The sequence below is a fragment of the Lotus japonicus genome, chromosome 4 (genome assembly GCF_012489685.1).
Source record: "Lotus japonicus ecotype B-129 chromosome 4, LjGifu_v1.2".
Lineage (NCBI taxonomy): Eukaryota > Viridiplantae > Streptophyta > Magnoliopsida > Fabales > Fabaceae > Lotus > Lotus japonicus.
In genome coordinates this window covers 76057961-76082909 of record NC_080044.1, presented here as the reverse complement: position 1 = coordinate 76082909, position 24949 = coordinate 76057961, and the positions used below count along the sequence as shown (strand labels likewise).

Here is a 24949-nt window from a genome sequence, read left to right as displayed (position 1 = left end):
ATCTACCATTAAAATAATAAATATTTATTACACTTGATTGTCATCAATTCAAAGATTTCTCTCCTAGATAATAAAAAATTAAGGGATTCATTCTATGAGAGAAAAAGAAAGAATAAAAACTAAAACTGAAACTAATTAATCTAATTAAAAACATATAATAAAATGTTCACCAAAAAAGAAAAAAACTATAATAAATCAAGGAATCAATCTCATGATTTTTTTTTATAAATAATATTTTGAAAAGCTCTTGAAATATTCTTAGATATACAAGATTTTGTAGGCTCTAGTTATTTGTATATGCACTAAATTCGTTCAGTGGAATCAGTATGTGGCCTTCCACATAAAAATAGGTCATACTCTCTGATCTCTTTCTCTATATATTGAGTTACACTTGTAACCATTCCCATCTTGGGCGTGGGCTAAAACTATTTTAGATCAGGACCAATTCCAACTTTTGCTTCTTCATATTTTTTCTTCTTCTTTGATATGTGTTGTGAGACTAAGTTATGGTTGGTGGTGCTTTTATTCTTGAGTACAACATACATGCAACATTGTGTTCTTGGGGAGCCTCAAGTACCTTGTCTTTTCATCTTGGGAGACTCTTTGTCTGATAGTGGAAACAACAACAACCTAGCTACCGATGCCAAGGTTAATTACTTGCCTTATGGGATTGATTTTCCTGCTGGCCCTACTGGAAGATTTACTAATGGCCGTACGTCAGCTGACATAATCAGTGAGTTTCTTAGACTCAGTTTTTTTGTGAGCAACTTTTAAATTTCATAATTAGCTATAATGAAATAGAAGTTGATCCAAATATACAAATTGCTTTGTTTCATGGTCCTACATTAAAATTTTATTAAGGAGGGTTTGAATTATGACCAATGGAAATGAAAGGAGATGTGTCATTTTTAATTGTAGTGTGATCAAAATGGAGATGTGATATTTAACTTACAATGCTATTTTTGCAGCCCAACTTTTGGGTTTTGACAATTTTATCCCACCTCATGCAAATACCAGTGGTTCAAACATACTTCTAGGTGTTAATTATGCATCTGGTGCAGCAGGAATTCGCAAAGAAACAGGAACACACTTGGTATGAGTTAAGCTCTTACACTTTAGGCTTTGTGCAAATTATGATTCAAAGAGTTAATGAATGAAAAAAATTAAGAATACTATATATTTGAATACTTAAGAAAAGCATCTAGTGATTGTGTTTATATAGTACTATATGATAATATCAAATTTGGAATGATATTATTGTTGATACATAAGCATATTTGCTAGTGTGGTAAAAATTATGGGCTTATAAGTGACATATTTTTATTCCCTTATTATAGAATATACATGATTTTGGTCCCCTAGTTGTTTTTTAGCTAACCAAGTTGCTCTACTTTTTAGGTTAAGCAAAAATTTGGTCTTTCTCCCAAATTTCATAGTCATAAAATCAATAAATTTACATCTTTTACAAATATTTTAGGGTTTATGATGAAATTTGGTATATGATATAATTTTAAAAGTTTGAAATCTAAAAATTAGTGAAAATTAGTTAAAATTGAAAGGACTTTGAAGATGAGATTAAGATGTGAGAAATCGAGATTTTTCAATTTTTAACGAATATTAATCTTTTAATTAGTGAGTTTTGATATGAATAATGTCTATAATGATCAAATTAATTTAATTTATGAGATTGTTCTTAGAAAATAAGAATTTGAGATTTTTAAGTAGAATAATAATGGCAGAGGAACTTGATTTTCAATAATTAAAAGTCGAGCGACTAAATTCTCATTTTTTTATTAAAGGACTAAAATCATCAAGAGTCAAAATTAGAGGGACCAAAAGTGTATTTAAATAAAAATATTATGATTAATAATTGAACTGTTGACAATATAATTCACATTTCATAAAGGGTCGGTTAGCTAAAAATAGTGAATTAATTACTTGAGTGATAATGATTCATTGATTTGTATGATATATGTAATCTATTTGATCACAAATTTATATATGTTGTCATGGCAGGGTAAGGACATCAGCTTAGGATTGCAGGTACAAAATCACAAAGGCATTGTTTCTCAAATCGGCAAGAAACTTGGAAATAAAGCGCAACAACACCTAAATAAGTGCTTATATTATGTGAATATAGGCAGCAACGATTACCTAAACAATTACTTTTTGCCAGAGCATTACCCATCAAACTCAAAGCTTTCTCCTGATCGGTATGCTGAGATTCTTGTCCAAGAATACTCAACACATCTAAAGGTAATAAGACCTTTCTTTATTGGACCTTATTTACAATAAGGTGCATGAAAATAAAGTTTGGTTAACACTCCCAAATACAACAATATTCAAAGACAGACGAGAATACCAATAGAAGAGAAAGATATAAGAGGTATATAAGGGATTTGGGTCAAGTGTACATAAAAAAACAATTGAGCGTGCAGTGACTGCCGTCATTAAATTAATTGTAGTCGTCATGTCGAATGAGGTCGGCGGTTTAAATTTTAACTTCATGTTTTAATTTCAATTTATAATGATTACATTTAGGTTGTCTGATCTTCATTCAATGATTTTAATTTGTTGACGGTAGTGACTGTGCCTCATTTTGAATGCTGCAAGTCCATGTTATATGCTTAATTTTAATTTTTTTTTGGTACAGGCTTTGCACGAATCTGGAGCAAGAAAGTTTGCTTTGATTGGGTTGAACCTTCTAGGCTGTGTTCCACATGAAATTGTCATTCATGGGAAAAGTGGGTCAATATGTGTAGATGATGAGAACAAAGCAGCACTCATTTTTAATGACAAGCTTAAAGCACTGGTTGATAGATTTAATAATGAGTTTCCTGATTCCAAATTTATCTTTATTAACAGTGCTGTGATCTCAGACCAAAGCAAATCAAATGACTGGTCATTAGCAGGTATGTAAGCAATTTCTTCTTCTTAATATATTGCTTACTATTTGATACTAACTTTTGTTGGTGGCGTGTGGATTTCAGATATTGTTGTATGCTGCAGAGTGGGGTCGAACGGGCAGTGTATCCCTAAGGAGGAACCATGCCTGGACAGAAATCTTCATGCGTTTTTTGATGAATTTCATCCTTCTGAGTTTATCAACCAGCTCACTGCAAGAGGTGCTTATAATGCTCCAATTCCATCCTATGCTTATCCAATGGACATTAGTAATCTTGTTAAGTTGTAGAGAAGATGGAATCTCATAATCTCTTTCCTCCATGTTTAATAACTGATGTATTCATTCAAAAGTTTCAAAATTGGAAACTTCTGATAATCTTATTGGAGCATATTGCAATCAATTGATCACTAGCTGTAATTTAGTTTGCAAACACATGTTGGTCAATAACCTCTTTTTCCTCATTCCCATTTGCATAGTTGTTAATAATAGTTAGATTTTGTTTTTTTTTTTGGAAAAAGATTGAATTAAATTTTGTTGAAACTACAAGTCCCATGTGGGTGGGTTGAAGATCAAAACAATAGTTTTTTTTTTGTCAATAAAACAACAATAGTTTATAAATGAGATGTTGGAAGCCCAAAATGTTTTATGGTATTTTTGGACCACCCAACCAATCTATTGCCCAATACTCCTAGACTTGAAGAATGATTTTAAGCTCCGTACCACTCAACTGAGACTAAATGACTCAGCGGCCCACATTTCAAACAAGTGGAGGTAAAATATAATTGTTGAAAAAAATTACTGCAGGCTAAGTGAAAAAACTATCAACTAAAATCAAAGCTTTGGGTCATCCAAGTGCTCAAGTTCAGACATAAATAGAACAAATCCACACCGACATGGTTTTTAAGGGCCCGTTTGGTGTGACGTATAGTATAAGGCCTGATAGTATAAGGCCTGATAGTATTAGGCCTGATAGTATAAGCCCTGATAATTTTCTTATACTATACAGCGTTTGGACATACACTGTATAATTTACCATATCGTTTAAATTAATGCAATTTTATGTTTAATGAAGTATTGAATAATGATATAAAATAAAAATCAAATATGGAGGTGATTATAACGGTGGTGGCGGTGGTGATGGAAGTAGTGGTAGGTTGGTGGTGGTGGTGGCAATGGTGGTAGGTTGGTGTTGGTGGCGGTGGTGGTGACAGTGGAGATAGGTTGGTGGTGGTGGTGGCAGCGATGGTGGTTGTGGTGGTGGTGATGATAGGGTGGTGGTGGTGGTGGTAAGGCGGTGGCGGCTACAGTGGAGGGTGGAGGCAATGGTGGTGGTGGTGGCGGCGATAGGGTGGTGGTTGTGGTGTCGGTGGTGGCAATAGAGTGGTGGCGACAATTATGGTGGTGGTGGCGATAGGGTGGTGGTTGTGGTGGCGGTAGGGCGGTGGCGGTGGCGGCAACATCGGTGGTGGCGGTGGTGGCAGCGATGGTGGTTGTGGTGTTGGCGACGATAGAGTGTGGTGGTGGTAGTAAGGCGGTGGCGGCTTAGTAGGGTGGTGGTGACGGTGGAGGGTGGAGGCAATGGTGGTGGTGGTGGTGGTGGCGATAGGGTGGTGGTTGTGGTGTCGGTGGTGGCGGCGATTATGGTGGTGGTGGCGATAGGGTTGTGGTGGCGGCGATTATGGTGGTGGTGGCGGTAGGGCGGCGGTGGTGGTGGTGGTGGCAACACCAGTGGTGACGGTAGGGCGGTGGTGGCGGCGGCGGCGGTGATCGGATGGTGGTGGTGGTGGTGGTGGTGCCAATGGTGGTGTAAGTTGGCAGCAATAGAGGGTGGTGGTGATGGTGACTTATACGTCGCAACCTTATCATGTCTTATCCATCACTCACATGATGGATTAAATAATACGTCATTTTAACGTATAAGGGGACTTTGATGGATAAGCTTATACAATACAATGTCATCACCAAACAATGGATAAACTCATAATGTATTGTATAAGCTTATACTATCATGCCTAATACGGCGTGCCAAACGAGCCCTAAGGTTTCACTTGAGTACCATGTCTGACAAAGTAGTTGAACTTTAGGGGAAGTGTTGAAACTAGAAGTCCCATGTGAGTAAGTTGAAGGTGAAAATAATACACTATAAGCGGGATGTTGGAAGTCGAAAATGGGCATTTTTAGATCACTCCACACTTAAGTTATAGTCTAACACTTTTTAGATTTCAAGAATCATTTTGGGCATGAGCGCCACTCAGCCCAACAAATTTGTAAATAACCTCAGTTTTGAAATTTTAAAAAAGACTACAAATCTTGTCCAAAAAGAAAGACTACCCATCAAAAACTTTCAGGGAGCCAAACTTGTTTTGATGTGTATTTATTTAAATATCAGTTGAATGCAATACATGAACAGACTTCCAACTCAATTTATAAAAAAGATACACTAGCAAAGTAATGCTTATGAATAAAATAGTCTATATTTGTAGCTTATTGCAGAGTTTGTAATTTGTCTAGTTACAAACCTTAATATCTCATAACAAACATTTTTATCACAAACAACTCTACAAACTTCCACAATAGATGCAAGGTAGCTTATAGTACATAGTTCTAAGGGCAACACCTAATAAATCCCCTCCACATAGCTCTGATTATATTTCCTTTATAAGGCAGCTGCTTTCATATACTAGATGCCAAATTACACAAGTGTTTGCCTTCTTAAGCACAAACACATCAACTGCACAGGAGTAAGAAAAGGGAATGGACTAATTAGATTTCATGTCTATGCATAAAACCATTGTCTTCTTCATTATAAAAACAACAGAAATTTTGAAAAAAAAAAGAAAAACGGTTAAAACAACAAACATTATGGAACGGAAGTAGTAACAACTATTGATGTAACACTTATGGAATTGAAAAAAAAACTACTTTTAGCTAGAAAGTTATATAGAGATTAGAGAATGAATGAATGTGAGCCTAGAAAGGAAGAAGAAGCTTACACAAATTGAAGTGAGATCTGGTCTTGCCTTGCACACTGATTGTTATTGGGTTGTAATCCAGTCACTTGGAAGAAACCGCGAGAATCAAAGGGCTGCTGAGATTGCTGCAGAGATTCAAAGTTTGTGGTTCCAGGCAACATGTTAAAGTTATGGTTCTTCCTCTCATCACTTTCTGCTATCTACACCACAAAAAAAAATTCATAAACCTTTAATAATACAACAAACATCACACATTTAAAAAAGCATGTGAAGAAATTAAGGACAGAGAGACACTAACAGACCTTTGCTCTAAGAAGCTGATTGCTATTATGCAAGTCTATCTCCTGCATCAAATGTACATTTTAGCTACCCATTTTAGAACAAATTAATCTTGTAAAATGCACTAACAAAATATGTAGCTCTTATACACATTCTATATAACCTTTCTGCAATGACTCAATTGATTAATGCTGAACATGAAAATTGTAAGCAAAAATTGGACTTAAAATCTTAAAAGATGAATACAAGGAGCACATTTACCCTTTTCTGCATATACTCGATTTCTGCAAATAGCATCTCGTTCTGATGATGATGTTCGGGAATTAGCACAAACAAAGGAAGATGAAGGACAAAATCAGAAAGAAAAAGTTATCAGCTTAATTATCACATTATCTATTGTTTCAAACATGATAAGAATCTTAATGTTATTAAAAGAAAACCTTCTTGGATCGAATTCTGCTAATTCCTTTTTCTAATTTTGTCTCAAGGTTTTTGAGATCCCTGGCATTCATGTTGCTCAAAGCCTCACCCAGCATTTGCCTGCAATTTCAAATATTTTCATCACTAAAATGATTTTTCATTTTTCATTTTTCATTTTTTCTTTAATTTACAGTAATTTTTCTTGTCCTTGTACTTGCAAAACTAAATCAACTTACCTGTTGTGATTCTGCAGGTTACTGATTTGGACACGCAGTTTGGCAGCTTCTTGCTGGTAAAACTGAGATTGTGCAATCATGGTTATTAAAAGGGTTAGTTTATTCATTAATTTTACACTCAGTTTCCTACATTGCAATTTTATCACACTGGAAAAAATATAGAGAATGAACAGTGAATACCTGAGCATTAGCCCCAGAAGTGGATCCACCTCCAGAAGAATCTGAACATGCTTTCTTGTACCTCTCAATAGATGCTTTGACACTGAAATAATGATAATATATATACACTTTACAGTTCATTGTGAATTGGTATGCTAAATGGTTCAGCAAGGGCATATAATAAAGGGAAGAAGATTTATGAATTCTAATCAGCATAAAAGATGATTGCATGCTTTTATTTTTGGTTTTGTTGAATTTCTATCGCAATTTCTAGCCGGGTAAGATCATTATAAGCGGCAAAGCTTTCTTTACCAAATATTCAATGCAGCTGCATCCATTGAACCTCAAACCTGAGACCTCTACGAAAGATCATTGCTTGTTGAGTTCATTCTTTTTTTTTTTTATCTTAATTGAGATATCCTACTTTCAAAAAAAATCAAGATATTCCTACTGCCAATAGCCATGAAACTCTTTCGTCACACAGTCAGCACCCAAATGGTGGACCCAACCAATAGTTTTTTTTTTTTCCCTTCAATGTTGTTAATTTATACTAAAGAGGGTTATTTTCCCACTGATCACTAATTAAAAACTACAATTCAAGATTAGTAGAGATATTTTTTAGGACTTTAATTGTCGGGGGTTATGATTGAGCCCCCATCTATGGTCATCCAAGTTATCTATTTTGTATCCTTTACCCTAATGTGAAAAAAATAAGACTTATAATTGTACTTTTAATTCTCATCATAATTTGGATTATGTGTGGCTTTAGTCCTCTTATAATTACTATTTTTATTTTTAAAATCTAATGTATTATAAACTCTAAAATATTTTAAAAAAAAATTAATAATTTTATACATAAGAAAATTGAGAGAATTTCAAAATTTATGTAATATTAAAAGTATGGGAATTTTATTAGCTGGAAAAAGATTATTTGGGCCAAAATCAAACACAATCTACAGTAAGCGATCCAAAATGGAACTGAGCCAAAAAAAATTAATTTGGAACTCCAAATTATTTTCCTTATACGGCTAAACATCAGTAGGAGAACTGCATCATTAGTTCTTTCTTAATTTTCCTTTCATTGCATATTTTACATCATCATATTTCACATTTTACCAAGTCTATATAGATTCCTCATTAAACTAGAAGACCAATGTGCCTAACTCGATTTCTTGTTTTGTGCATAAATGGAAAGAAAAATACAAAAGGGAGTGAAGGAATGAGTTTGAGATTAACCATATATAGACATGGTTTGTGGTTGATGGTCAAATCATCCAACTTTAACTCAGTACTGAATCTTAAACGTAATCTTAAAAAGTAAACATCAGATGATCTCACTACTAAGGCATAGACGTCAAAGTTCTTTGTCAATCAATCGAAACCTTAATTTTCTCGAGCCCCTGATTGGCTGCTCCTGTCACGCTGGCATCGGTTCCCACAATGTGATTGGTTTGACCATTGTAAACCTTTTTTTTTTTTTGACATAGACCATTGTAAACCTCAAAGGCTCAAACCTTAATTTATAGGGTTGTCCTTGTTTATTAGTATCAAAATGCAAATTTCATTTATATACACCACATAAGAATTAGTCTAAAGTAATAATTATTTTGAAATGCATCATTTAATATTATGAAATACATTTTTCTTATAAGCATTATGAAAAACATTAAATTTGATATTTTTCAACTTTTAATTTTAACTCTACAAAAATCAAATGAAATGTGTTGTATACACAACCGCATATTGTAATCATTTAACAAATAACTAAAATAAGACAAGAAGAAAAGAAAATAAGAAATTAATGTGATATAAGATAATGAACAAACTATTTTCTGTTTCGGGTTGTTATATTATATTTAAAAAAATATAAATTATGCTGAATCGTATAAAATAATAGCGCACTCATATGATAAATATGATTAAAAAAAATATAGGAAAAATGATGAAGTGTTTAAAAAGCGTTTGCCTTCTTTGGATGTCTATTGAGATCAAATCAATATGGTGTGCAAGTTTTTTTAAATCTTGAAGGATCTATAATAGATTTCCCTTATTTTTCTTTTCAGTCTTTTCTGTCTGTTTCTGAGAGTCTGCTTGCATCACAGCCGTCCATTTCAGCTACTGCAAAAGCAGCAGAAGCAGCTAGAGTTGTATGTACACTTCCCATTGCATGAAAGAAACCAAGATGCTCAGAACTCTCCCATTGGCTCTCTCAAGTTGTCGTACGTTAACTCATTCACTCACTTCACACACACAGACACCCATTAAGCTTAGAAAACCCTTTTCTTTTTCTTTCTCAGTCCATAACTTTCACAGTTATGATATGCCAGTTTGGATCCTCTTCATTGCCTCATCACTCTCTTTCACTGCTTCCAATCCATGTAAAAGGATTTTTACCCTATGAGGAGAGAAGGGAAAGAAAGAGAAAGTTTCCTAGAGAGGGGGTTTCTAGTGTTAGTAGTGTAATGTAAGGGCCATAGAGAAGCTAAAACTTTAGGATTCAGATTTAAAGAGGTATCCAAGTATAGAAATGGTGACATAAACTCTCCTGTCCAATGTCAAGAAACTGAAAAAATGAATAATTTAATCACGTGTGACGTGACCAAAGATTCTTCCAACCAAGACAAAAACAAAATCCTAGTGTGTGTAGCCCTTAAAGCCCTAACCCTGCATTACCTAACTCCATTTCCTAAAACGGATGGGGAAGTTATTAAACGAGAAAAATTGTGTTTTTGACATCATTTCTAAGTTCTAACTATTATATTATGCAAAAAGGTTTCTTTCTTTCTTTTTTGTCTTTTGCCTGATTATTACTTGCTGTCAAATTCATGTAATAGAATCTAATTAATAAAACCCTAATTTCTAGGTTTATATATTTTTACCTAGGTTGAGATGTTGCACGTGGATGAAAGTTAGATTTAGGAGATTTTTTCAGTTCAATTTAGGAATGGATCAAAAACTTTAAGAAGGGGCCAGTGTTTTCTGATCAGATTTTGTAGGGCTGGGTTAGAAATTTTGCAGAATATGAGAGGAACTAGTTTTTAGGCTTTTACAAACCCTAACCCTTCCCATTTTTTGTGCTAGTTCAAAAATTTCTATTTAAGTCATTGACAATTTATTGAAACTTACTGCAGTGTGCTTTTATGTCTAACTGACTTGTTATTAAGGAAATGGCAAGGGGTTGAAATGGACTGGGTAATGGAAACATGACAGCTAATTTGTTTTAGGTCTTCTTAACTTTGCTTTAGGGTATCTTAGGTATGGTTGGCGTCAAAGCTAACTAGCATTAGCACTTATTTCGAGATAAAAATGAACAAAACTCTTCACATACATTGATGAATGTGCTTTAACTCAACTAATATACAAAGACACACTTATATAGTCTTTTAGATGGGTAGAGAGAGAGAGGAGGGGAATAATAGAAAGGGAAAGAGGAAAAAAGAAACAGATAGTTCATGAACAAAAGGAAGAGGGAGTTAGAGGTTGGCTTATTTCACTTTCCCAAATTCTTATAACCTGTTGCTACTAACAACCATATTGCTTCTATATGTATCTGTTTCACCAGATCTACATATGTGCCCACCAAACCAAGAACTAGGAAAATTGTCATAGTTAGACACAGATCTATCTGTCTCTGAAAGTTCATAGAAGGAGAAAAAAGGCCAAAACTAATAGAAGAAACAATATGACTTGGGAGGAACAAAATTGATTAGATCTTTGTGCTCAAACTTCTTTGAAAAATGAATTTGCATGAGAGAAAATATAAATTCAGTATGCCTAAAAAAGAAGTAACAGAAACATTTTTAACAAATCAATAAGAAAACTGGAAAAAAAGAAAGAAAGAAAGAAGGGTACCTGTTATTTGCATATTCATAGAGGCGGCCACGGTTTGAGAAGACTATGAGAGCCACTTCTGCATCACAAAGCACAGATAACTCATATGCCTTCTTAAGCAACCCATTTCTGCGTTTGCAGAAGGTTACTTGGCGATTGGTTGTGTTCTCAATCCGCTTGATCTCAATCTTCCCCCTTCCCATCTTCCTCTGAGGAGAATTATTAGCTGACATGGATTGGTTTGGAGAACTCATTGTTGCAACCTGAACCAAGTAAAAAATGTCACCAAATTTTGTTTCCTCAAAACAAAAACCAGGAATAGTCTCTGGTCTTACTGCAGCTAGTTTTTTTTTCTGATCAAGAAGAATCTTAAAAGGTAAAATGAATTGAATCAAAATAACAAAAAGCCTCAAGGCACCAACACAACTTTTAAATAATTAGCTATTTAGCTCCAAATTTCATTTGCTTGTAATAGTTTACAAATCTAGCAGAGTTTGTGTTGGCAAATCTTTGTTTCAAGTGAAAAAGTTGCCACCAAAAGAGGTGAAGCATTGATTGAGGATTGTAAATGATGATTCAATTTTGCTCACTAACCTGGTGAAGGAAACAAAGTAGACAATTTATATTAAGGATTGGAGCACAAAGTTTCAAGCCCTTTGTATGTAGTATACTATTTTCTCTCTTCTTTTCCACTTAGCAGAAGTGGAAGGAGAGATATCAGAAAGTGGCCAAAGATGGGTATTTATAAAGGGGAAACCACCTTTCATCAATATTGATGGTTTATGCATCTGAAACAACATACTCATATGCATCTTTCTATATTTTATTTACTTTGTTAACGTATTTATTTTCCTTTCTTTTATTTTCTTTCCCCACTATCCCATTTAGTTTGAGTGGTATGCATTTCAAAAGGATAGCAAATGATTGGAGACCACTTCTTGTCTAAGATACCCAAATATTAATGAGAGAAAAGGAAGATATAGATTTAAATGATAGATGTGATGTGATAGAAAGAAAAAAATTGAGTGAAAAATAGGTGTATAATATATATGAAGGTGTCGTTACTATTAGCGATTTACTGGTAATTATTCGGAGGATACAGTTGGAATATTACACCTTTAGAATTGTGCCTTAGCAATTCTCTTTTTTCTTTTAAACTCATCATGAGTGAATGAATCGTAGGGCATGATAGAGAGTTATGAAAAGGGTTTTGATATATTTTGCACTCTATTTTGTAGTATTTTTTTATTAGCTAAATTTCCTTTTTTAGGGATTTGATTCTTGAACCTTCCTCTCTCCAACCTATATGTTCACCAGTTATTTACCACTTGAGCTATTATTCGCAGACACACCCTGTTTTATATTCCACTAACTTTTACTTACTTTTTCTGCCACAATTTCATAAAAATTTATAGGCTTAATTACTATTAACAAAAAGATAAAGAAAATCATTTATAATTTCGATATATACAAATCTTGAATGCTTCAAGTAGTTTTACTTGGCCCTTCCCTTGAACACACTTCAGAAGATGGAGCTTCATGAATTGAAAGGAGCAGGAGTAGAAAAAAATATTTGTTGCTACAACTTCTCAATAATCATTTTTTTTTTCAAAATATGGGCAGAAATCATGTATGCCATCTTCTTTCTGTATCTTCCAAATGTTAGCTCTTTTTCAAGTGTACAAAAGCGCTATGTAGAAATAGAAGATCGAATCCACATGGATTGTGGATTTAGTACTAACTTAACTAGTTGTATACTCGAAGAATGATTTAAAATGATGATTTCAATAGAAAAGCGATTTAACATTAAGCGATTAAAAGATAAGAGTGACTAAACGAGAGAAATGGACTAGAATGACTTCATTAACCATTTACTATGTTCTTACCGGCTTCAAATAACATATATGAATTGTTTCTGCTTATTAATGATGTTATATTCTTATTTATTCACTTAGTAATTCTTAAGTGAAACTATTAATCAAAGTAAGAGCATCTCCAATGCTAGTTCTTAATTCTTAGTTCTTAACACTATTCATGTGGGTCTGTACTGCCACATGTGCTTAAGCAACTCTCTAGCAATTTTGCTCCAACCATGAGTTCTTAGAGCATCTCCAATGCTAGTTCTTAATTCTTAGTTCTTAGCACTATTCATGTGGGTCCGTACTGCCACATGTGCTTAAGCAACTCTTTGCAGATTTTGCTCCAACCATGAGTTCTTAGTTCTTATCGATCACTATTTATCCGATCCTACAATACTATTATTTTCATTTTTTTATTTTCATATAATTTTGATTTAAATTTAAATGCTAATTTAAAACTTAAATTAAATGAATAAGAGAAAAAAAATTAACTTTTTATGCTAAGAACTCAAAAGTAAAACATCTTATATAAGAACCTAGTTCTTATTTTTAAGAACTAAGAACTCCACGTCATCCTCTCCAATGGTTAAGAACTCAGTTCTTAGTTCTTAACTCAAAAATAAGAACTAAGAGCAACTCCAATGCAAGGTTCTTAGTTCTTATTTTGGAGTTAAGAACTAAGAACTAAGAACTTTACCATTGGAGGTGCTGACATGGACTCCTTAGTTCTTAAAAATAAGAACTCAGTTCTTATATAAGATGTTTTGCTTTTTGAGTTCTTAGCTTAAAATATTAATTATTTCTCTCTCATCCAAATTACTTTATTACTTTATGCGTTTTGTTTTATTACTTTATGGAAAAAAAAAGTATAAATAATGTGGTTGGTGGGACTAAATGAATAGTAGTAGTAAGAACTAAGAACTAAGAACTCATGGTTGGAACAAAATTACTTGAGAGTTGTTTAAACACATGTGGCAATACGGGCCTACATGAATAGTGCTAAGAACTAAGAAATAAGAACTAGCATTGGAGATGCTCTAAGAACCTTACATTGGAGATACTCTTAGCTTTTAATTCTTAGCACTATTCATTTGGTCCCACCAACCACATTATTTATACTTTTTATTTTCATAAAGTAATAAAACAAACTCATAAAGCAATAAAATAATTTGGATGAGAGAGAAAAAATAATTTTTAATGCTAATAACTCAAAAAACAAAACTCCTTATATAAGAACCTAGTTCTTATTTTTAAGAACTAAGAACTTCACGTCATCCCCTCCAATGGTTAAGAACTCAGTTCTTAATTCTTAGCTCAAAAATAAGAATTAAGAACCTTACATTGGAGGAGATGCTCTAATAGAATAAACTCCTTAAACTTTAAATACTCAATCAATGCATTAAAAACTCAATATTCAAGGCAATACAACTAGGTATTGAATTTTTTTTTTTGAAATGCAACAACTACATATTGTTCTTATTCCTAATATCGCAAAACACCAAACCCTTTCTTATTCAATCAATGTGTCAAAAACTCGTATTCAAGGGAGCACAATTTAGTTTATATGCAAATGTTAGTTGTTAGTAATTTAGTTCATTCACCGGGATTTGAACCCAGATTCCTTCACCCTTCATTCCTCCAACCCTTATGTCTTATAACTCTTACCACTTGAATTAACTCTCGGGTACACAACTATATAATCACATCAACAGGAAATAGAAGAATCTATAACAATAAAACTTCAGTGCAATTTTTTTTTTATTGTTTGTGTTGTTAACAAATAAAAAACACAATTGTCCAATAACTTAATTGTGATAATTTTCTAAACTACCTTTTTTTAATCCACCTGTCATAGTTTAATTTATCTTTGATCAAAAGTCATAGTTTAATTGAATAATAATAAAAACTACACACATGCAACTCCACATAAGTTTTTCCTATTATAAAATGGTAAACTAAAGTTATGGATTTTTTAAAAGTGGGGGGGATCACGATTAGACCGTAGAATGAGGAAAATAAATCTAATGTACATTTCACTTGACAAGCGGAAAGTAGGAAAAATTTATTATGGACCAGTTTTTGGTGGTCTAAAGTTAGACCACTACCTGGTATTGGAGGTTTTATTCTATTTTCATTTTTTTCAAAATTAAAATATTTAATATATTTAAGTAAATTAATTACCCTAATCTTCTCTCCTTTTCTCTCTCTCAAAGCTTGAACATTTTCAATCAGAGAGCACCATCTTCACCGCCGGCGACTAAGGCCACCACACCTCCGTCATCAACTCCGGCCGCACTACAACCCATCATTTCCGGCGTCAAAGCATCCACCACCACCGCATCCACTAACTCCGGCCGCACAAAAACTTTCTCCATAAATCTTCATCTTCCTCAACCTGCAACCTTCCTCACCTCAGATCCATCCCAGAAATATTTATCTTCCTCAACTGGGAACAAGATCTGGTTTTTTCTCTGCAACCCAGACCTAGGTTCTGAGAAGCAAACGAAAAAAAATGATGTGATGTTGTGGGTTCGTTGGTCTGTGGTGGTTGCAGGTGTGGGTTCGTTGGTCTCTACCAATGCTTCTTCAGATGGAACGATCCAGTCGTTGTCGTGTTCTGGTGGAAGTGGGGTTCGTTGGTGAACTTTCCTAAACTCAGATCTAATGCTGGCGTTCATCTTCCTCTATCCATATTTGAGATCGATACATAACGCCACCATCGGAGCCACCGGGATGCCGATTGCCACCGCCACCATCATCGATCCGACAGGAGTCACAAGCGCGAACCGAGAAGGTTTGTCGATCAGAGCAGATCTGGAGATTGAGGGTAAATCTTCCTGAGGTGATTTGTTGCGTGTTTTTCGTGCCAGATCTGGTTGTGAGATGACGTGTATTGTGAATGTGAGAAGGGATTCTTGTTTCGTAATTTTCGTCCCTCTGGTCGTTGTTGTTGGCGAACATGTGGTCCTCTGTTGCAGATGCAAAATCTTCCTTTCTTATTAGTTTATTGGTGTTGTTGATTTACTTTGAGCAATAGTGATACAATTATATAATCTCAAGGTTCCAGATTGTCCCTTGTCAAATGGAAAATCAAGCAAGTCTTCAATCTTTGAATTCGTGATTTCAGCCCCTACTGGTCCAAGCATTTTATTGTTTCAGAATTTATTGTGAACGACTTGGATATGGGGTGGAGTTCAGACTTCAGAGGGGGTTTAGGCTTGGGGGCACTGGTGGTTGGGTGGATGATGAGAGGATGAGATTGTGAAATGTTGAAGATGATGAGTTTTTTTTTTTTTTTTACAGCAAGATGATGAGTTACCTGATCCAATTAGCTTAAATTATATTAACATTCACTAATTATATAACTAATTATACTATAATATATTAATCATTTTATTTTAAAAAATTACAAATTACCTGTAAAACCTGCAGTAGCAGGTCAAAAGCAAGTGGTGCAACTATAGACCACCAAAAAGTGGTCCATAGTAAACGCGCCCCGGAAAGTATACCAAAGGAAAAATTTCCTGTCCCTTCTGTTCTTAATTTTCCATTTTGGGATTGCTTCAACTACAAGTACGTCAGAAAATTCCCATTGTTAAAAGTATTAATTGTCTCCAACTTCTAATAATAGAACGTCAAAAAAATAAAATCTACTCATATTTTATGTAGAACATTATAGCGCTAAGCCTTTGGTGTTTAATCTTAGGAGTTGGGTTAGAACTTGGTGATTGAGGGCACAAAATAAGTTATTTCATTATTCATTTACTTAGGGTGATCGAGTGGAGCATGACATGGTCTCATATTAAACAGGTTACATGTCAGCCCGACAGCGTTCCCCACATTGAACTTGGACATCATCCTCCTAAATTTTTCACCACCAAAAAAAGTACAAGCGATTGTTATTATGGGATAGCTCAGTACAAGTGATTTCCTTGTTTATGTTCTTGCTGTATAGCGATTTGCATAGCCTTGTCTAAAGCTTCCAATCCACCATCTAATCAGCTTCAATATTAATTCTGTTTTGCTCTGTAATGGAAATGTACCTATTTTCTTACGACTCAACTTTGTTACACTTTCACAAGAAGAAAATGTTGCCTATATTTCCTCCACGAGGACCACATTAGATAGGGTAAGTGGGACCACATGTCTCTTGTTTTGAGCCACCCAAATGCTCAAGTTAAGAATTGTGTCATCATCGGACAGCACATACATATATCTCACATTTCTCTCTAGGTGGGTAGAGTTGGGGTGTTGATAAAAAATTTCCAAGGCATAATTCATATCTTAGTTCTAATGGAGGGTTGTTAGCAAGAGAAATTTTCTTGCAGTCTCCCTGTTCTTTCAATTCAATTTAGTTCCTATATAATTTGAGCTAAACTTTCTATTTATGCACGTGTGGTAGTGAATGCTACTACTTGAATATGATGGGATCATACAATATTGCTTGAGACAAAGAAAGTGAGATTTTGACAACCTATATCCAATGCATTTATGATGTTAGGTCTAGCATTGAAGGATTGCAACACGAAGAATCAATTGAAAGTTAAATAAAGAAACAATGTATTTTGTTTTGTGGTCCCCTCTTAAGTTTAATTAGGTTTTGTTTGCAATTTGGATTTTGAATGGGGAAGGGAAATACAAAGTTTATGAGAAGCTCTTCTATTGTTTGAGAGTTTTTTAAGAAGGAAAAAATGTCGTGGAGAATTTTTTAATACTCCTCCATGACCCAGGTGTTTGTGAGTTGAGTTTTGAAAGAGAGTGAAAGGGAAATGAGAGCTCATGAGAAGTCATTCCTTAGTTCGGGGGATTTTAAAAAGAGGAGAATGGTTTGAGATGTTTCTGAAAACACCCCTTCAAAGCCTTCTTTTAGTTCCTCCAATTTGGGGCATTTTAGGGAATTTGGAACTCGCAAACAAGGGAAAGGGCTTACTCCCTCTCCTCTCTCTTGCCCTCTCATTCCCTTCTCCTCAAAGTCTTTCACACGCATTCCCTAAAAACTCACAAACAAAGCCTAGTTATGCTGTGAAGTTTCCCCAAATTTGAGGTTTTAAGGAATTTTGATCTTCCAAGAACCAATGGGAGGACTTACCCTCCCTTCCCCTCAAAGTCTTCCACTTCCCTTTCTCAAAAACTTCCATACAAAGCCTAAGCATGTTGGATTTTGGAGGGGAGAGAAACTGAGAAAGGAAATATGAGGATTATGAGAAACTCTCCCTTTGTTTGAGAGTTTTTTTAAAATGGGGAAAGAGTTTGGGGAATTTTTGAAAACTATCCAAGATCGCTCTTTAGTTATTTTGTGGAGTTGCCCCGAATTATGGGGTTTTGTAGAATTTGAGCTTCCAAACAAGGGAGCGCTTACCTTCCCTTCCTCTCAAAGACACCAAATTGTCCATGGAATATGTTAATTGGAATCTTCTTCCACATTATCCAGGGACTATGTTAGTTGGTGAGCACACAGTAGAAAGGGTAAGTGGCAAACAGAGTATAAAAAACCATAGAACACAGATGCAGAAAACAAACAGTTCGGGTCGGTATATGCAGGCCAATTTGAAAATGGTCCACGGTGAACATCATACTTCACCACTATGATGTTTCACGGGTGGACCACTTTTATAATTGTCCACTTTATAATATCCCAATCAGTTTAGAAGATATTTAAGACAACAGTAGAGGTCATAACACAGAAGTGTTCTTTATTTTTTGTACACAACAGCTTGTGCTGGCGTTAATGTGTCAAGCTAACTTGAACTAAGGGTGCATTCAGCAATTTTCTCCCAAGATTTCAGAGTTTTGTCTTCAGTGTCTGTTTTGTACAATGCAAGCCGAGTAATCTCAAAGCTCAAGCCACTGAGACTGTAGTCAAGAACTTTAGCTCTCTCTTGAGCCTTTTGCTTCTCTTCATCAGTCAAATCTCCATATAGAAGGCTCAAGTGTGGCATGTAAGCTGCACATTAAACAAGATATCCAATTGTAAAGGAGAAGAGGCAAAAACCTTGAGTTATGAATCTCACCCTCCCTGTTCCTCACACTATAGCAGTACATATTCACCTACTGACCTTTTACCCTATGTTATTGCCAAAGAGGTACTCTGATTTTTTAACACTTGTAGAACAAGTCATTTGAGAAGTGACTATCACTTATAGGATAGACACTTGATACAATATGTATATCCTCTAATCAGAATGACTAGCACACTATGATAACTGATTAACGTTCAAAGAGAAAGTAGATTCAACTCTAGGGAAATGAGTTTTAAAGTACTACAATTCATCCTCCAAGTGAAAATGTTCTTCATCATCCAAAGCACAAAATTCAGCTCACTTTTTTTCTTCTTCAAAAGACTACTTATAGTCAATACTTTCAGTGAATTTGTTTAGATTGATTAACGAAAGCAGCAAAATGATTTTGTTCACAATGCAAACTGACTGAGTAAATAGCCTTTCATGCCACACTCTGCTTGAATCTTATTACCAATTATCTCTTAAGAAGGTTAGCTATAAAGGGCTGCTTTCAACCTTAGGCTTATCATAGAGAGACATTTCTGAGAACATATATCTCCTGGCTTAGAAAACCATCATGAAACATAACAGCACTAGTATATGCAACAATTAAGACATGAACAATGCTGATAAAGCGACTCTGTCTCAAGCTTCATCAACGAATATCATATAGATGGGTTAGGGTTACTACTTACTAATATACTCTTCCCACATGAATTTTATTCATCAATTGTAAAATCTAATAATGTCACATATAAATGGTAATGATAAATTGATAATAGCACCACAAAATCATTGCTAAGAATAAGAGCTGTGTAACTTACGAGTTGAACTCTTATAACCAAAATGGTTGCTGCAGTGTGCACTTGTCTCCACTACCTGGCAATCAATCAGTTCCACAATTAACAAGACAAGCCAAAGCCATCACTCTCAAGTGAAGATTCTTCAACAGTAATCAAACAACATACAAATTTGCATCAACAATTAATAATCATTGAAAGTTAAATCAATTATCACTTCATGAGTAACATTATTCAAATTGAGCAGAAAAAAAAATTGTATAATTAATTATTTCTAAAATTTTCTAAAGTAAGAAAAAACAAAACATTAAAATAAAAAAGAATGATAAATTGAAAAAATATGAAGAGAGAAGAAGAGTACCGGAGGAGAGGGATGAAGGAGGAGATAAACACACTGATAGAAGAAGGTGCCGGCGGCGACACGGTCAACGGTGACTTGGAAGGCCTTGAGCTCCTCGCACGCTGACCGGAGCTTGTTGAGGGCGTCGTCGGCGGTCAAGGTGATGGCTCCAACGACGGTGATGTGGGGTTCGAAGTGGGGGCCGCCGAACTCGGATCGGAGGTCGGTCATGAGCTTGGCGATCCTGGGACGCACGTGGTCCGGTGGGATTGCCCACACCGAATACACTTCCTTCTTCTGGGTTTCAATCGCAGTGGTTGCCATGGAATATCAAAAGTCAGAGAGAGAGAGAAGAACATGCTCTGTATTATAATGGTTAATTAAATTAATTAGTTTTACATTGACCAATTTTTTTTTAATTAATTTTAAAATTTATAATGTAAGCTATTAATCTATTATAATCTCAATTATTGTAAATCTGTACTTTTCTTTTAAAATACTTGAAATGCAAGTCAAGTTTTTATTTTTAAATAATGTAAATAATAAAACAGTTTACCAAAAAAAATGTACTTTAAAATTTAAAATTAATACCAACATTTTGCGATGGCAATTTAATCCGTCACAAAGTTCATGGTTTGATGCGAAATTAGCGACGGCTATTTATTTTTAAAACACAATTATAAATACTAGTATAATAGGCTGCTATTTATTTAATTCTATAATTTTTATTTATTTTCATTTTAATATTAATTTAAAATCTTTTTTTGCAACATTATCTAATCAGGCCTTTTGCTCTCATTGAAGTTGCTCGATGACACTAGGTAAAAATTTCAGGAAAAAATAACAACAATTAGTATGCATCAAGAGTTTACTGTGATAATACAAGAGCTTCATTGACTTCTCTGAAACAATAGCTCTAACCCATGAACTTACAATGAAAAGAAACATGTAGACCTCTAGATATTTTTCTCACATACATTTGATTGACAGGTAAAAGATAACTATAAGAGCACAACACACAACTTTTGCAATTTATATTTGTTAACCATAGTTAGAACCTTTTACACCTCACATTCACTTCTCAGACTTGTCATCACTTATAACCAAAGGTTCTTGAGGCCTGTACTTGTACATCTTGGAAACAATCAAATAGATAAAGAAGTTGATCAAGCTCAGAATGGAAAGGAACAAGTAGAACAAGTTCAGATGGTTTCTGTTGATATTGTTCCCTGCTAACCAGCCTCCACTAGCAGTAATATTCTTGGTTGCACTATTCACTACTTGGACCAATATGCTACTCAGAAAATAGCCAACTGCCATAGAGCTCCAAAGGAAGCATGTTGATGTGGCCTTAAGCCCTTTTGGTGCCTGTGAGTAGAAAAACTCAAGAAGCCCCACATAGGTGAACATATCAGCTACGCCAAACACAAAGTACTGAAAAGAAAGCCAGAAAATGCTTATGGGCAATGGCTGAAGCAGAGGCACAGCATCAAGCAAGTTGTTGTCTCTTGCAACTGCTTTCCTTTTCACCTCTATGATTGCTGCAATTACCATGGAGATGGAAGAGAGTATTAGGCCGACGCCTATGCGCTGCAAGTGGGTGACTCCTGTGGGAATGCCGGTGAATTTTCTCAGAAGAGGCACACAGATTCGGTCGTAGAAAGGGATGATTGCGATTAAGAAGATGACCGGGATGATTGGGAGGGATGCTGGAGGGATGTTGAAGTCCTTGGTGATTTTGGTGTCCATGGTGTAACCTTGCTGGACTGAGAAGGTTTGGAGCTGTGCTAGGCAAAGGGTCATTATGATTGTGCACAAGAATACTGGGACCATGCTTAGAATGATTTTGGCATTCTCTACTTGGGTGACTCTGCATAGTTTCCATTGGCTTGTAGACTCTGGTTTCTCTAGCTCCATATCAGATTCTCTTTGGATGGCTGCTTTGTCTAAGAACCTGTGCAAAATAGCATTAAGTTAGAACCAGATGCATAGGAATTGGAGTGATATTTGCAAAATTAGAAGAGTACAGTCAAATCTAATAGCATGTTTAGATCGACTTCTATTTCATCAGAATCAATTCTGAAACACATAAGCTATTTCCTAGAATTGACTTCAAAATAAATCGCAGAAAAGTTTCAAAACATGCACTAAGAAGTTTTAATCTAACTATGCATCACTTGTTAATCTGTGATCAAGTAGTCTTGGACAATATTTTGGGATTGAACCTGAAAATGTCTCTATGAGGTAGAAACTCTATTTCCATTACAGCTTCTTTGTCCTGTTCAATCTCATATAGATTTTCTGGATCTTCAGGAAGGGGAAGGTTTCTGTTGCGAATTGCAGCAACATAGACCTGAAAAGTAGATGGAAGAATTATAACAGCAAATAAATAACCGACTCTAATTCTGAAACACATGTGTGACAATCAATCAATTATATAAAGGTTTCCAAATATGCACTTATTTTGCTAAGGCAACTCTGATATATATGCAGAATAAGGCAAGGAGGTTTAAGGGGTCTAAATACCTGTATGATCTCAATAATGGGATTGGTTCTTTGTGCAACATGAATCCGGTATAGTGGCAATCCAAAGGCGAAGACAATGGTACCCAAAGCAATAGCAATGGTGGACATGCCAAAACCCCAATCCCATCCCTTATGGTCTTGTATCCACACAAAAAAAGTTAAGCTGATTGCACCACCAATGCAAAGTGCTAATAAGAGAGCGTTGAAGAAGCTAGACATTTGCTTTGCTTCTTTGGGGTCTCTTTCATCAAACTGGTCAGCACCATGTGCTGGCAAAGAAGATTTGAGACCTGCACTTCCGGAGGCCAACAAGTAGAGGCCAATTAAGAGAAAAGCTTCATTTTTGCCACTCAGTTTTTCACACTGGGCATTTTTATCAAACAGGTTGCATGTAGGTGGCTTCAGGCTAGCGAAGTGTGCTTGCACTGTGAGCAACGTCAGTCCCTGCAATAACACCATTTACAATTAGTTAAGTTTCATTCACACTTCACTATGAGTGGAAATTGAGTGAAGAAAAAAAAAAGTAATAAGTGATATGATTGAAAAACTCATGAGATAAATAGAAAATAAAGGGAGAAATGAAAGTGTGGGTGTGAATGTAATTGAGAATCGTTAATCTGAACAACTAATAGTAGTGTTGTTCACACCGATGTAAAGTTTTTTTTTTTTTTTTTTTCACGTCGTACATAGCATTGGCCTGACCGACGCTAATTAGAATCAGCCTATATGAACGATACTATTTTTTTTGAATTTACGTTGACCGAGGTACCATATGAGTTGTGTTGGCTTAGAGTTGGCTAACCAACGCTAAGTTGTAGCGTCAGTTCACGGTCGATGCATTAAGTTAACTTCAAGCTATTTAACAACAGCTTCGGTGTTGACACTGGGCTGATGTTAAATTAACGCCATCATTTTTTGCTTACAAAGCCTACGCTAATTAGCGATTTTGTTGTAGAATATGGAGTGTTATTGTCAATATGAGGAGAGGAATTTGAATTAATCTTACCAAGCACTCAATGAAGCCAGAAATAAGAACCGTTTTGTATCTGCCAATCAAGGTATCAGCAACAATGGCCACCGCAATGGAGAGCATGTAACTAACACCACTGTAGTTGGTGACCATGTTAGCTGCATCTGATAGTTCATAATGCATAATCTTAGTGAAGTATGACAACAAGTTCACTGCTAGTGCGAAAGATGCCATGTTTTCGAAAGCAAACGTAGCTGCACCAAAAAATCAAATAACATTAATCATTGATGAATGAAAGAAATGATCATTTCTTAATCTTGGTGATTACTATGATAAAATCCACATTTAAAATTGGTTCATTTCCATGAATCTATACCAAGTTAGAGCAAGTTTGGATACAATCAGAAAATATGAAAATAAAATAGTAACACATATTGAAGTACTTTTTAAATAAAAAGTGTGAAAAAGTGTGTCGGATATGTTGTTTTTCATTTTCATATTTTTTTTCTGATTAGTGTCAAGTCCCTTACCTAGGATGAGCGTAGAAACTTTCATCCCTCCATGCTTGTGTTTCAAAGCTTTTCTTCCTTTCCAATCAACTTTTCCATCAACTAGTTCTTCCTCCTGCATGGACATCATATCATGAAAGTGTGAGGAGCATGTAACTAAGAAACTCGAAATGCAATGTAATAAACAAAGAAATTAAGATAGTAAAGTACGCACCATTATGGCTCTAAACTTTATGGCCAATTCTAAGAGAGGAGAACTATAGTAGAAAAATATAATGGTAATAGGAAAACCAATATATCTGCCTTATATATACTAGCTAGTAGCTAGCAACTAGCATATGCATATGTATAGATAAAAGAAATAGTTATCCGTACATCAAAAGCCTCATACATAAGATCACTATCATATACCAGTTCCATATGGAGGTAGATTCACTATTCTTGTTCGATAGCAAAATAGAATTACATGGAATTTGCCGACTTCAGTAGAAAAGATTCCAAGGCACCTTTCTATTCTCAGCATCAGCATGGAACATAATGACGCACTACGTCTACAAAATGGTTGTATCCTATATACAAGTTGATTTACCTATTCCTTTAGGTGCCTGTGCTGCCTCCTTCCGGATGCAGGTATGGTGCCTCTGTCTAGTTGGACCAGTAGCAACAAAACATGCATTAAATGAGGTGTCTTTTCCATTTATCCTGAAATGATTTTTAAAAAATATTGTTTTAAAACAAAAGTTCATATATTTGCTAACTGGTCCCTAACTAAATCTGTTACCATGGTAAAAGTAATTGGGTTTCAGATTTTTCAATACAAAAAAAACCCATTTACCATTTTCCACCACCCTTGTTGTTTTTCTCCAGTTTGACACAAATTTTATCATCTGGGCCACTGGTGTGGATGCTGTTCGTATGGTTGTGGGTATGTCTGACAGATTTGGCAGTGGATTCGTGATTCAATCGTTGGCCTCCATGGCTGCTATTCTATTCTTTCACGTTTTGCTTGTTCCTCTGTTTTTTCTCTGTTTCATGTATCTAGTTTCTTGATTTCTTTCTCTCCCCCTTGCTTCTTCTTTTATCTACCCGTGTTTTTGTACTTGCCTTGTTCCTTTTTTATAGGCTTATCCATAAAGCAAAAAAA

At 35.0% G+C, this 24949-nt stretch overlaps 4 protein-coding genes across 5 annotated transcripts; 1 reads left to right on the top strand and 3 right to left on the bottom strand.

The window, feature by feature from the left end:
• The first annotated feature begins 310 nt into the window (after window positions 1-310).
• On the top strand, window positions 311-3398 carry LOC130713822 (GDSL esterase/lipase At1g29670-like). Its single transcript, XM_057563634.1, has 5 exons — window positions 311-733; window positions 969-1093; window positions 2017-2256; window positions 2654-2912; window positions 2991-3398. The coding sequence occupies exons 1-5, from the start codon at window positions 487-489 to the stop codon at window positions 3191-3193; spliced, it is 1074 nt and encodes a 357-aa protein (XP_057419617.1). The 5' UTR covers window positions 311-486; the 3' UTR covers window positions 3194-3398.
• A 1884-nt stretch (window positions 3399-5282) lies between these two features.
• LOC130716303 (floral homeotic protein AGAMOUS-like) lies at window positions 5283-11568 on the bottom strand. Its single transcript, XM_057566508.1, has 9 exons — window positions 11397-11568; window positions 10824-11065; window positions 6993-7074; window positions 6813-6874; window positions 6597-6696; window positions 6418-6459; window positions 6180-6221; window positions 5899-6077; window positions 5283-5636 (listed from the first exon to the last, which is right to left on the bottom strand). Exons 2-9 carry the CDS (start codon window positions 11054-11056, stop codon window positions 5633-5635), a joined length of 744 nt encoding a protein of 247 aa, XP_057422491.1. The 5' UTR covers window positions 11057-11065; window positions 11397-11568; the 3' UTR covers window positions 5283-5632.
• Window positions 11569-18132: 6564 nt separating this feature from the next.
• Window positions 18133-20159, bottom strand: LOC130712723 (cyclic phosphodiesterase-like). Its single transcript, XM_057562543.1, has 3 exons — window positions 19822-20159; window positions 19485-19539; window positions 18133-18605 (listed from the first exon to the last, which is right to left on the bottom strand). Exons 1-3 carry the CDS (start codon window positions 20122-20124, stop codon window positions 18400-18402), a joined length of 564 nt encoding a protein of 187 aa, XP_057418526.1. The 5' UTR covers window positions 20125-20159; the 3' UTR covers window positions 18133-18399.
• A 475-nt stretch (window positions 20160-20634) lies between these two features.
• On the bottom strand, window positions 20635-24151 carry LOC130712722 (protein NRT1/ PTR FAMILY 4.5-like). Of its 2 annotated transcripts, XM_057562542.1 has the most exons (6): window positions 24020-24151; window positions 23827-23920; window positions 23333-23550; window positions 22327-22770; window positions 22026-22153; window positions 20635-21754 (listed from the first exon to the last, which is right to left on the bottom strand). In XM_057562542.1, exons 1-6 carry the CDS (start codon window positions 24020-24022, stop codon window positions 20875-20877), a joined length of 1767 nt encoding a protein of 588 aa, XP_057418525.1. In that variant the 5' UTR covers window positions 24023-24151; the 3' UTR covers window positions 20635-20874. The 2 variants fall into 2 exon arrangements, with proteins under 2 accessions (XP_057418525.1, XP_057418524.1); XM_057562541.1 differs by lacking the exon at window positions 24020-24151 and having other exon boundaries at window positions 23827-23926.
• Window positions 24152-24949: the final 798 nt, after the last annotated feature.

What these genes read in the sequence shown, in the direction of transcription:
- LOC130712723 (XM_057562543.1), bottom strand. Translation starts at nt 20,124, where the DNA reads ATGGCAACCACTGCGATTGAAACCCAGAAGAAGGAAGTGTATTCGGTG. An exon ending in TCCTTCATCCCTCTCCTCCG is followed by an intron (nt 19,540 to 19,821) that starts GTACTCTTCTTC and finishes ATTGATTGCCAG; the next exon opens with GTAGTGGAGACAAGTGCACA. An exon ending in TGGTTATAAGAGTTCAACTC is followed by an intron (nt 18,606 to 19,484) that starts GTAAGTTACACA and finishes TTTAATGTGCAG; the next exon opens with CTTACATGCCACACTTGAGC.
- LOC130716303 (XM_057566508.1), bottom strand. Translation starts at nt 11,056, where the DNA reads ATGAGTTCTCCAAACCAATCCATGTCAGCTAATAATTCTCCTCAGAGG. An exon ending in CTTCTGGGGCTAATGCTCAG is followed by an intron (nt 6,875 to 6,992) that starts GTATTCACTGTT and finishes GCACAATCTCAG; the next exon opens with TTTTACCAGCAAGAAGCTGC. An exon ending in TCGAGTATATGCAGAAAAGG is followed by an intron (nt 6,222 to 6,417) that starts GTAAATGTGCTC and finishes CATTTGATGCAG; the next exon opens with GAGATAGACTTGCATAATAG.
- LOC130712722 (XM_057562541.1), bottom strand. Translation starts at nt 23,926, where the DNA reads ATGCAGGAGGAAGAACTAGTTGATGGAAAAGTTGATTGGAAAGGAAGA. An exon ending in CTGGCTTCATTGAGTGCTTG is followed by an intron (nt 22,771 to 23,332) that starts GTAAGATTAATT and finishes GTGTTATTGCAG; the next exon opens with GGACTGACGTTGCTCACAGT. An exon ending in CCTCATAGAGACATTTTCAG is followed by an intron (nt 21,755 to 22,025) that starts GTTCAATCCCAA and finishes TATTTTGCACAG; the next exon opens with GTTCTTAGACAAAGCAGCCA.
- LOC130713822 (XM_057563634.1), top strand. Translation starts at nt 487, where the DNA reads ATGTGTTGTGAGACTAAGTTATGGTTGGTGGTGCTTTTATTCTTGAGT. An exon ending in TACGTCAGCTGACATAATCA is followed by an intron (nt 734 to 968) that starts GTGAGTTTCTTA and finishes CTATTTTTGCAG; the next exon opens with CCCAACTTTTGGGTTTTGAC. An exon ending in AAATGACTGGTCATTAGCAG is followed by an intron (nt 2,913 to 2,990) that starts GTATGTAAGCAA and finishes TGTGGATTTCAG; the next exon opens with ATATTGTTGTATGCTGCAGA.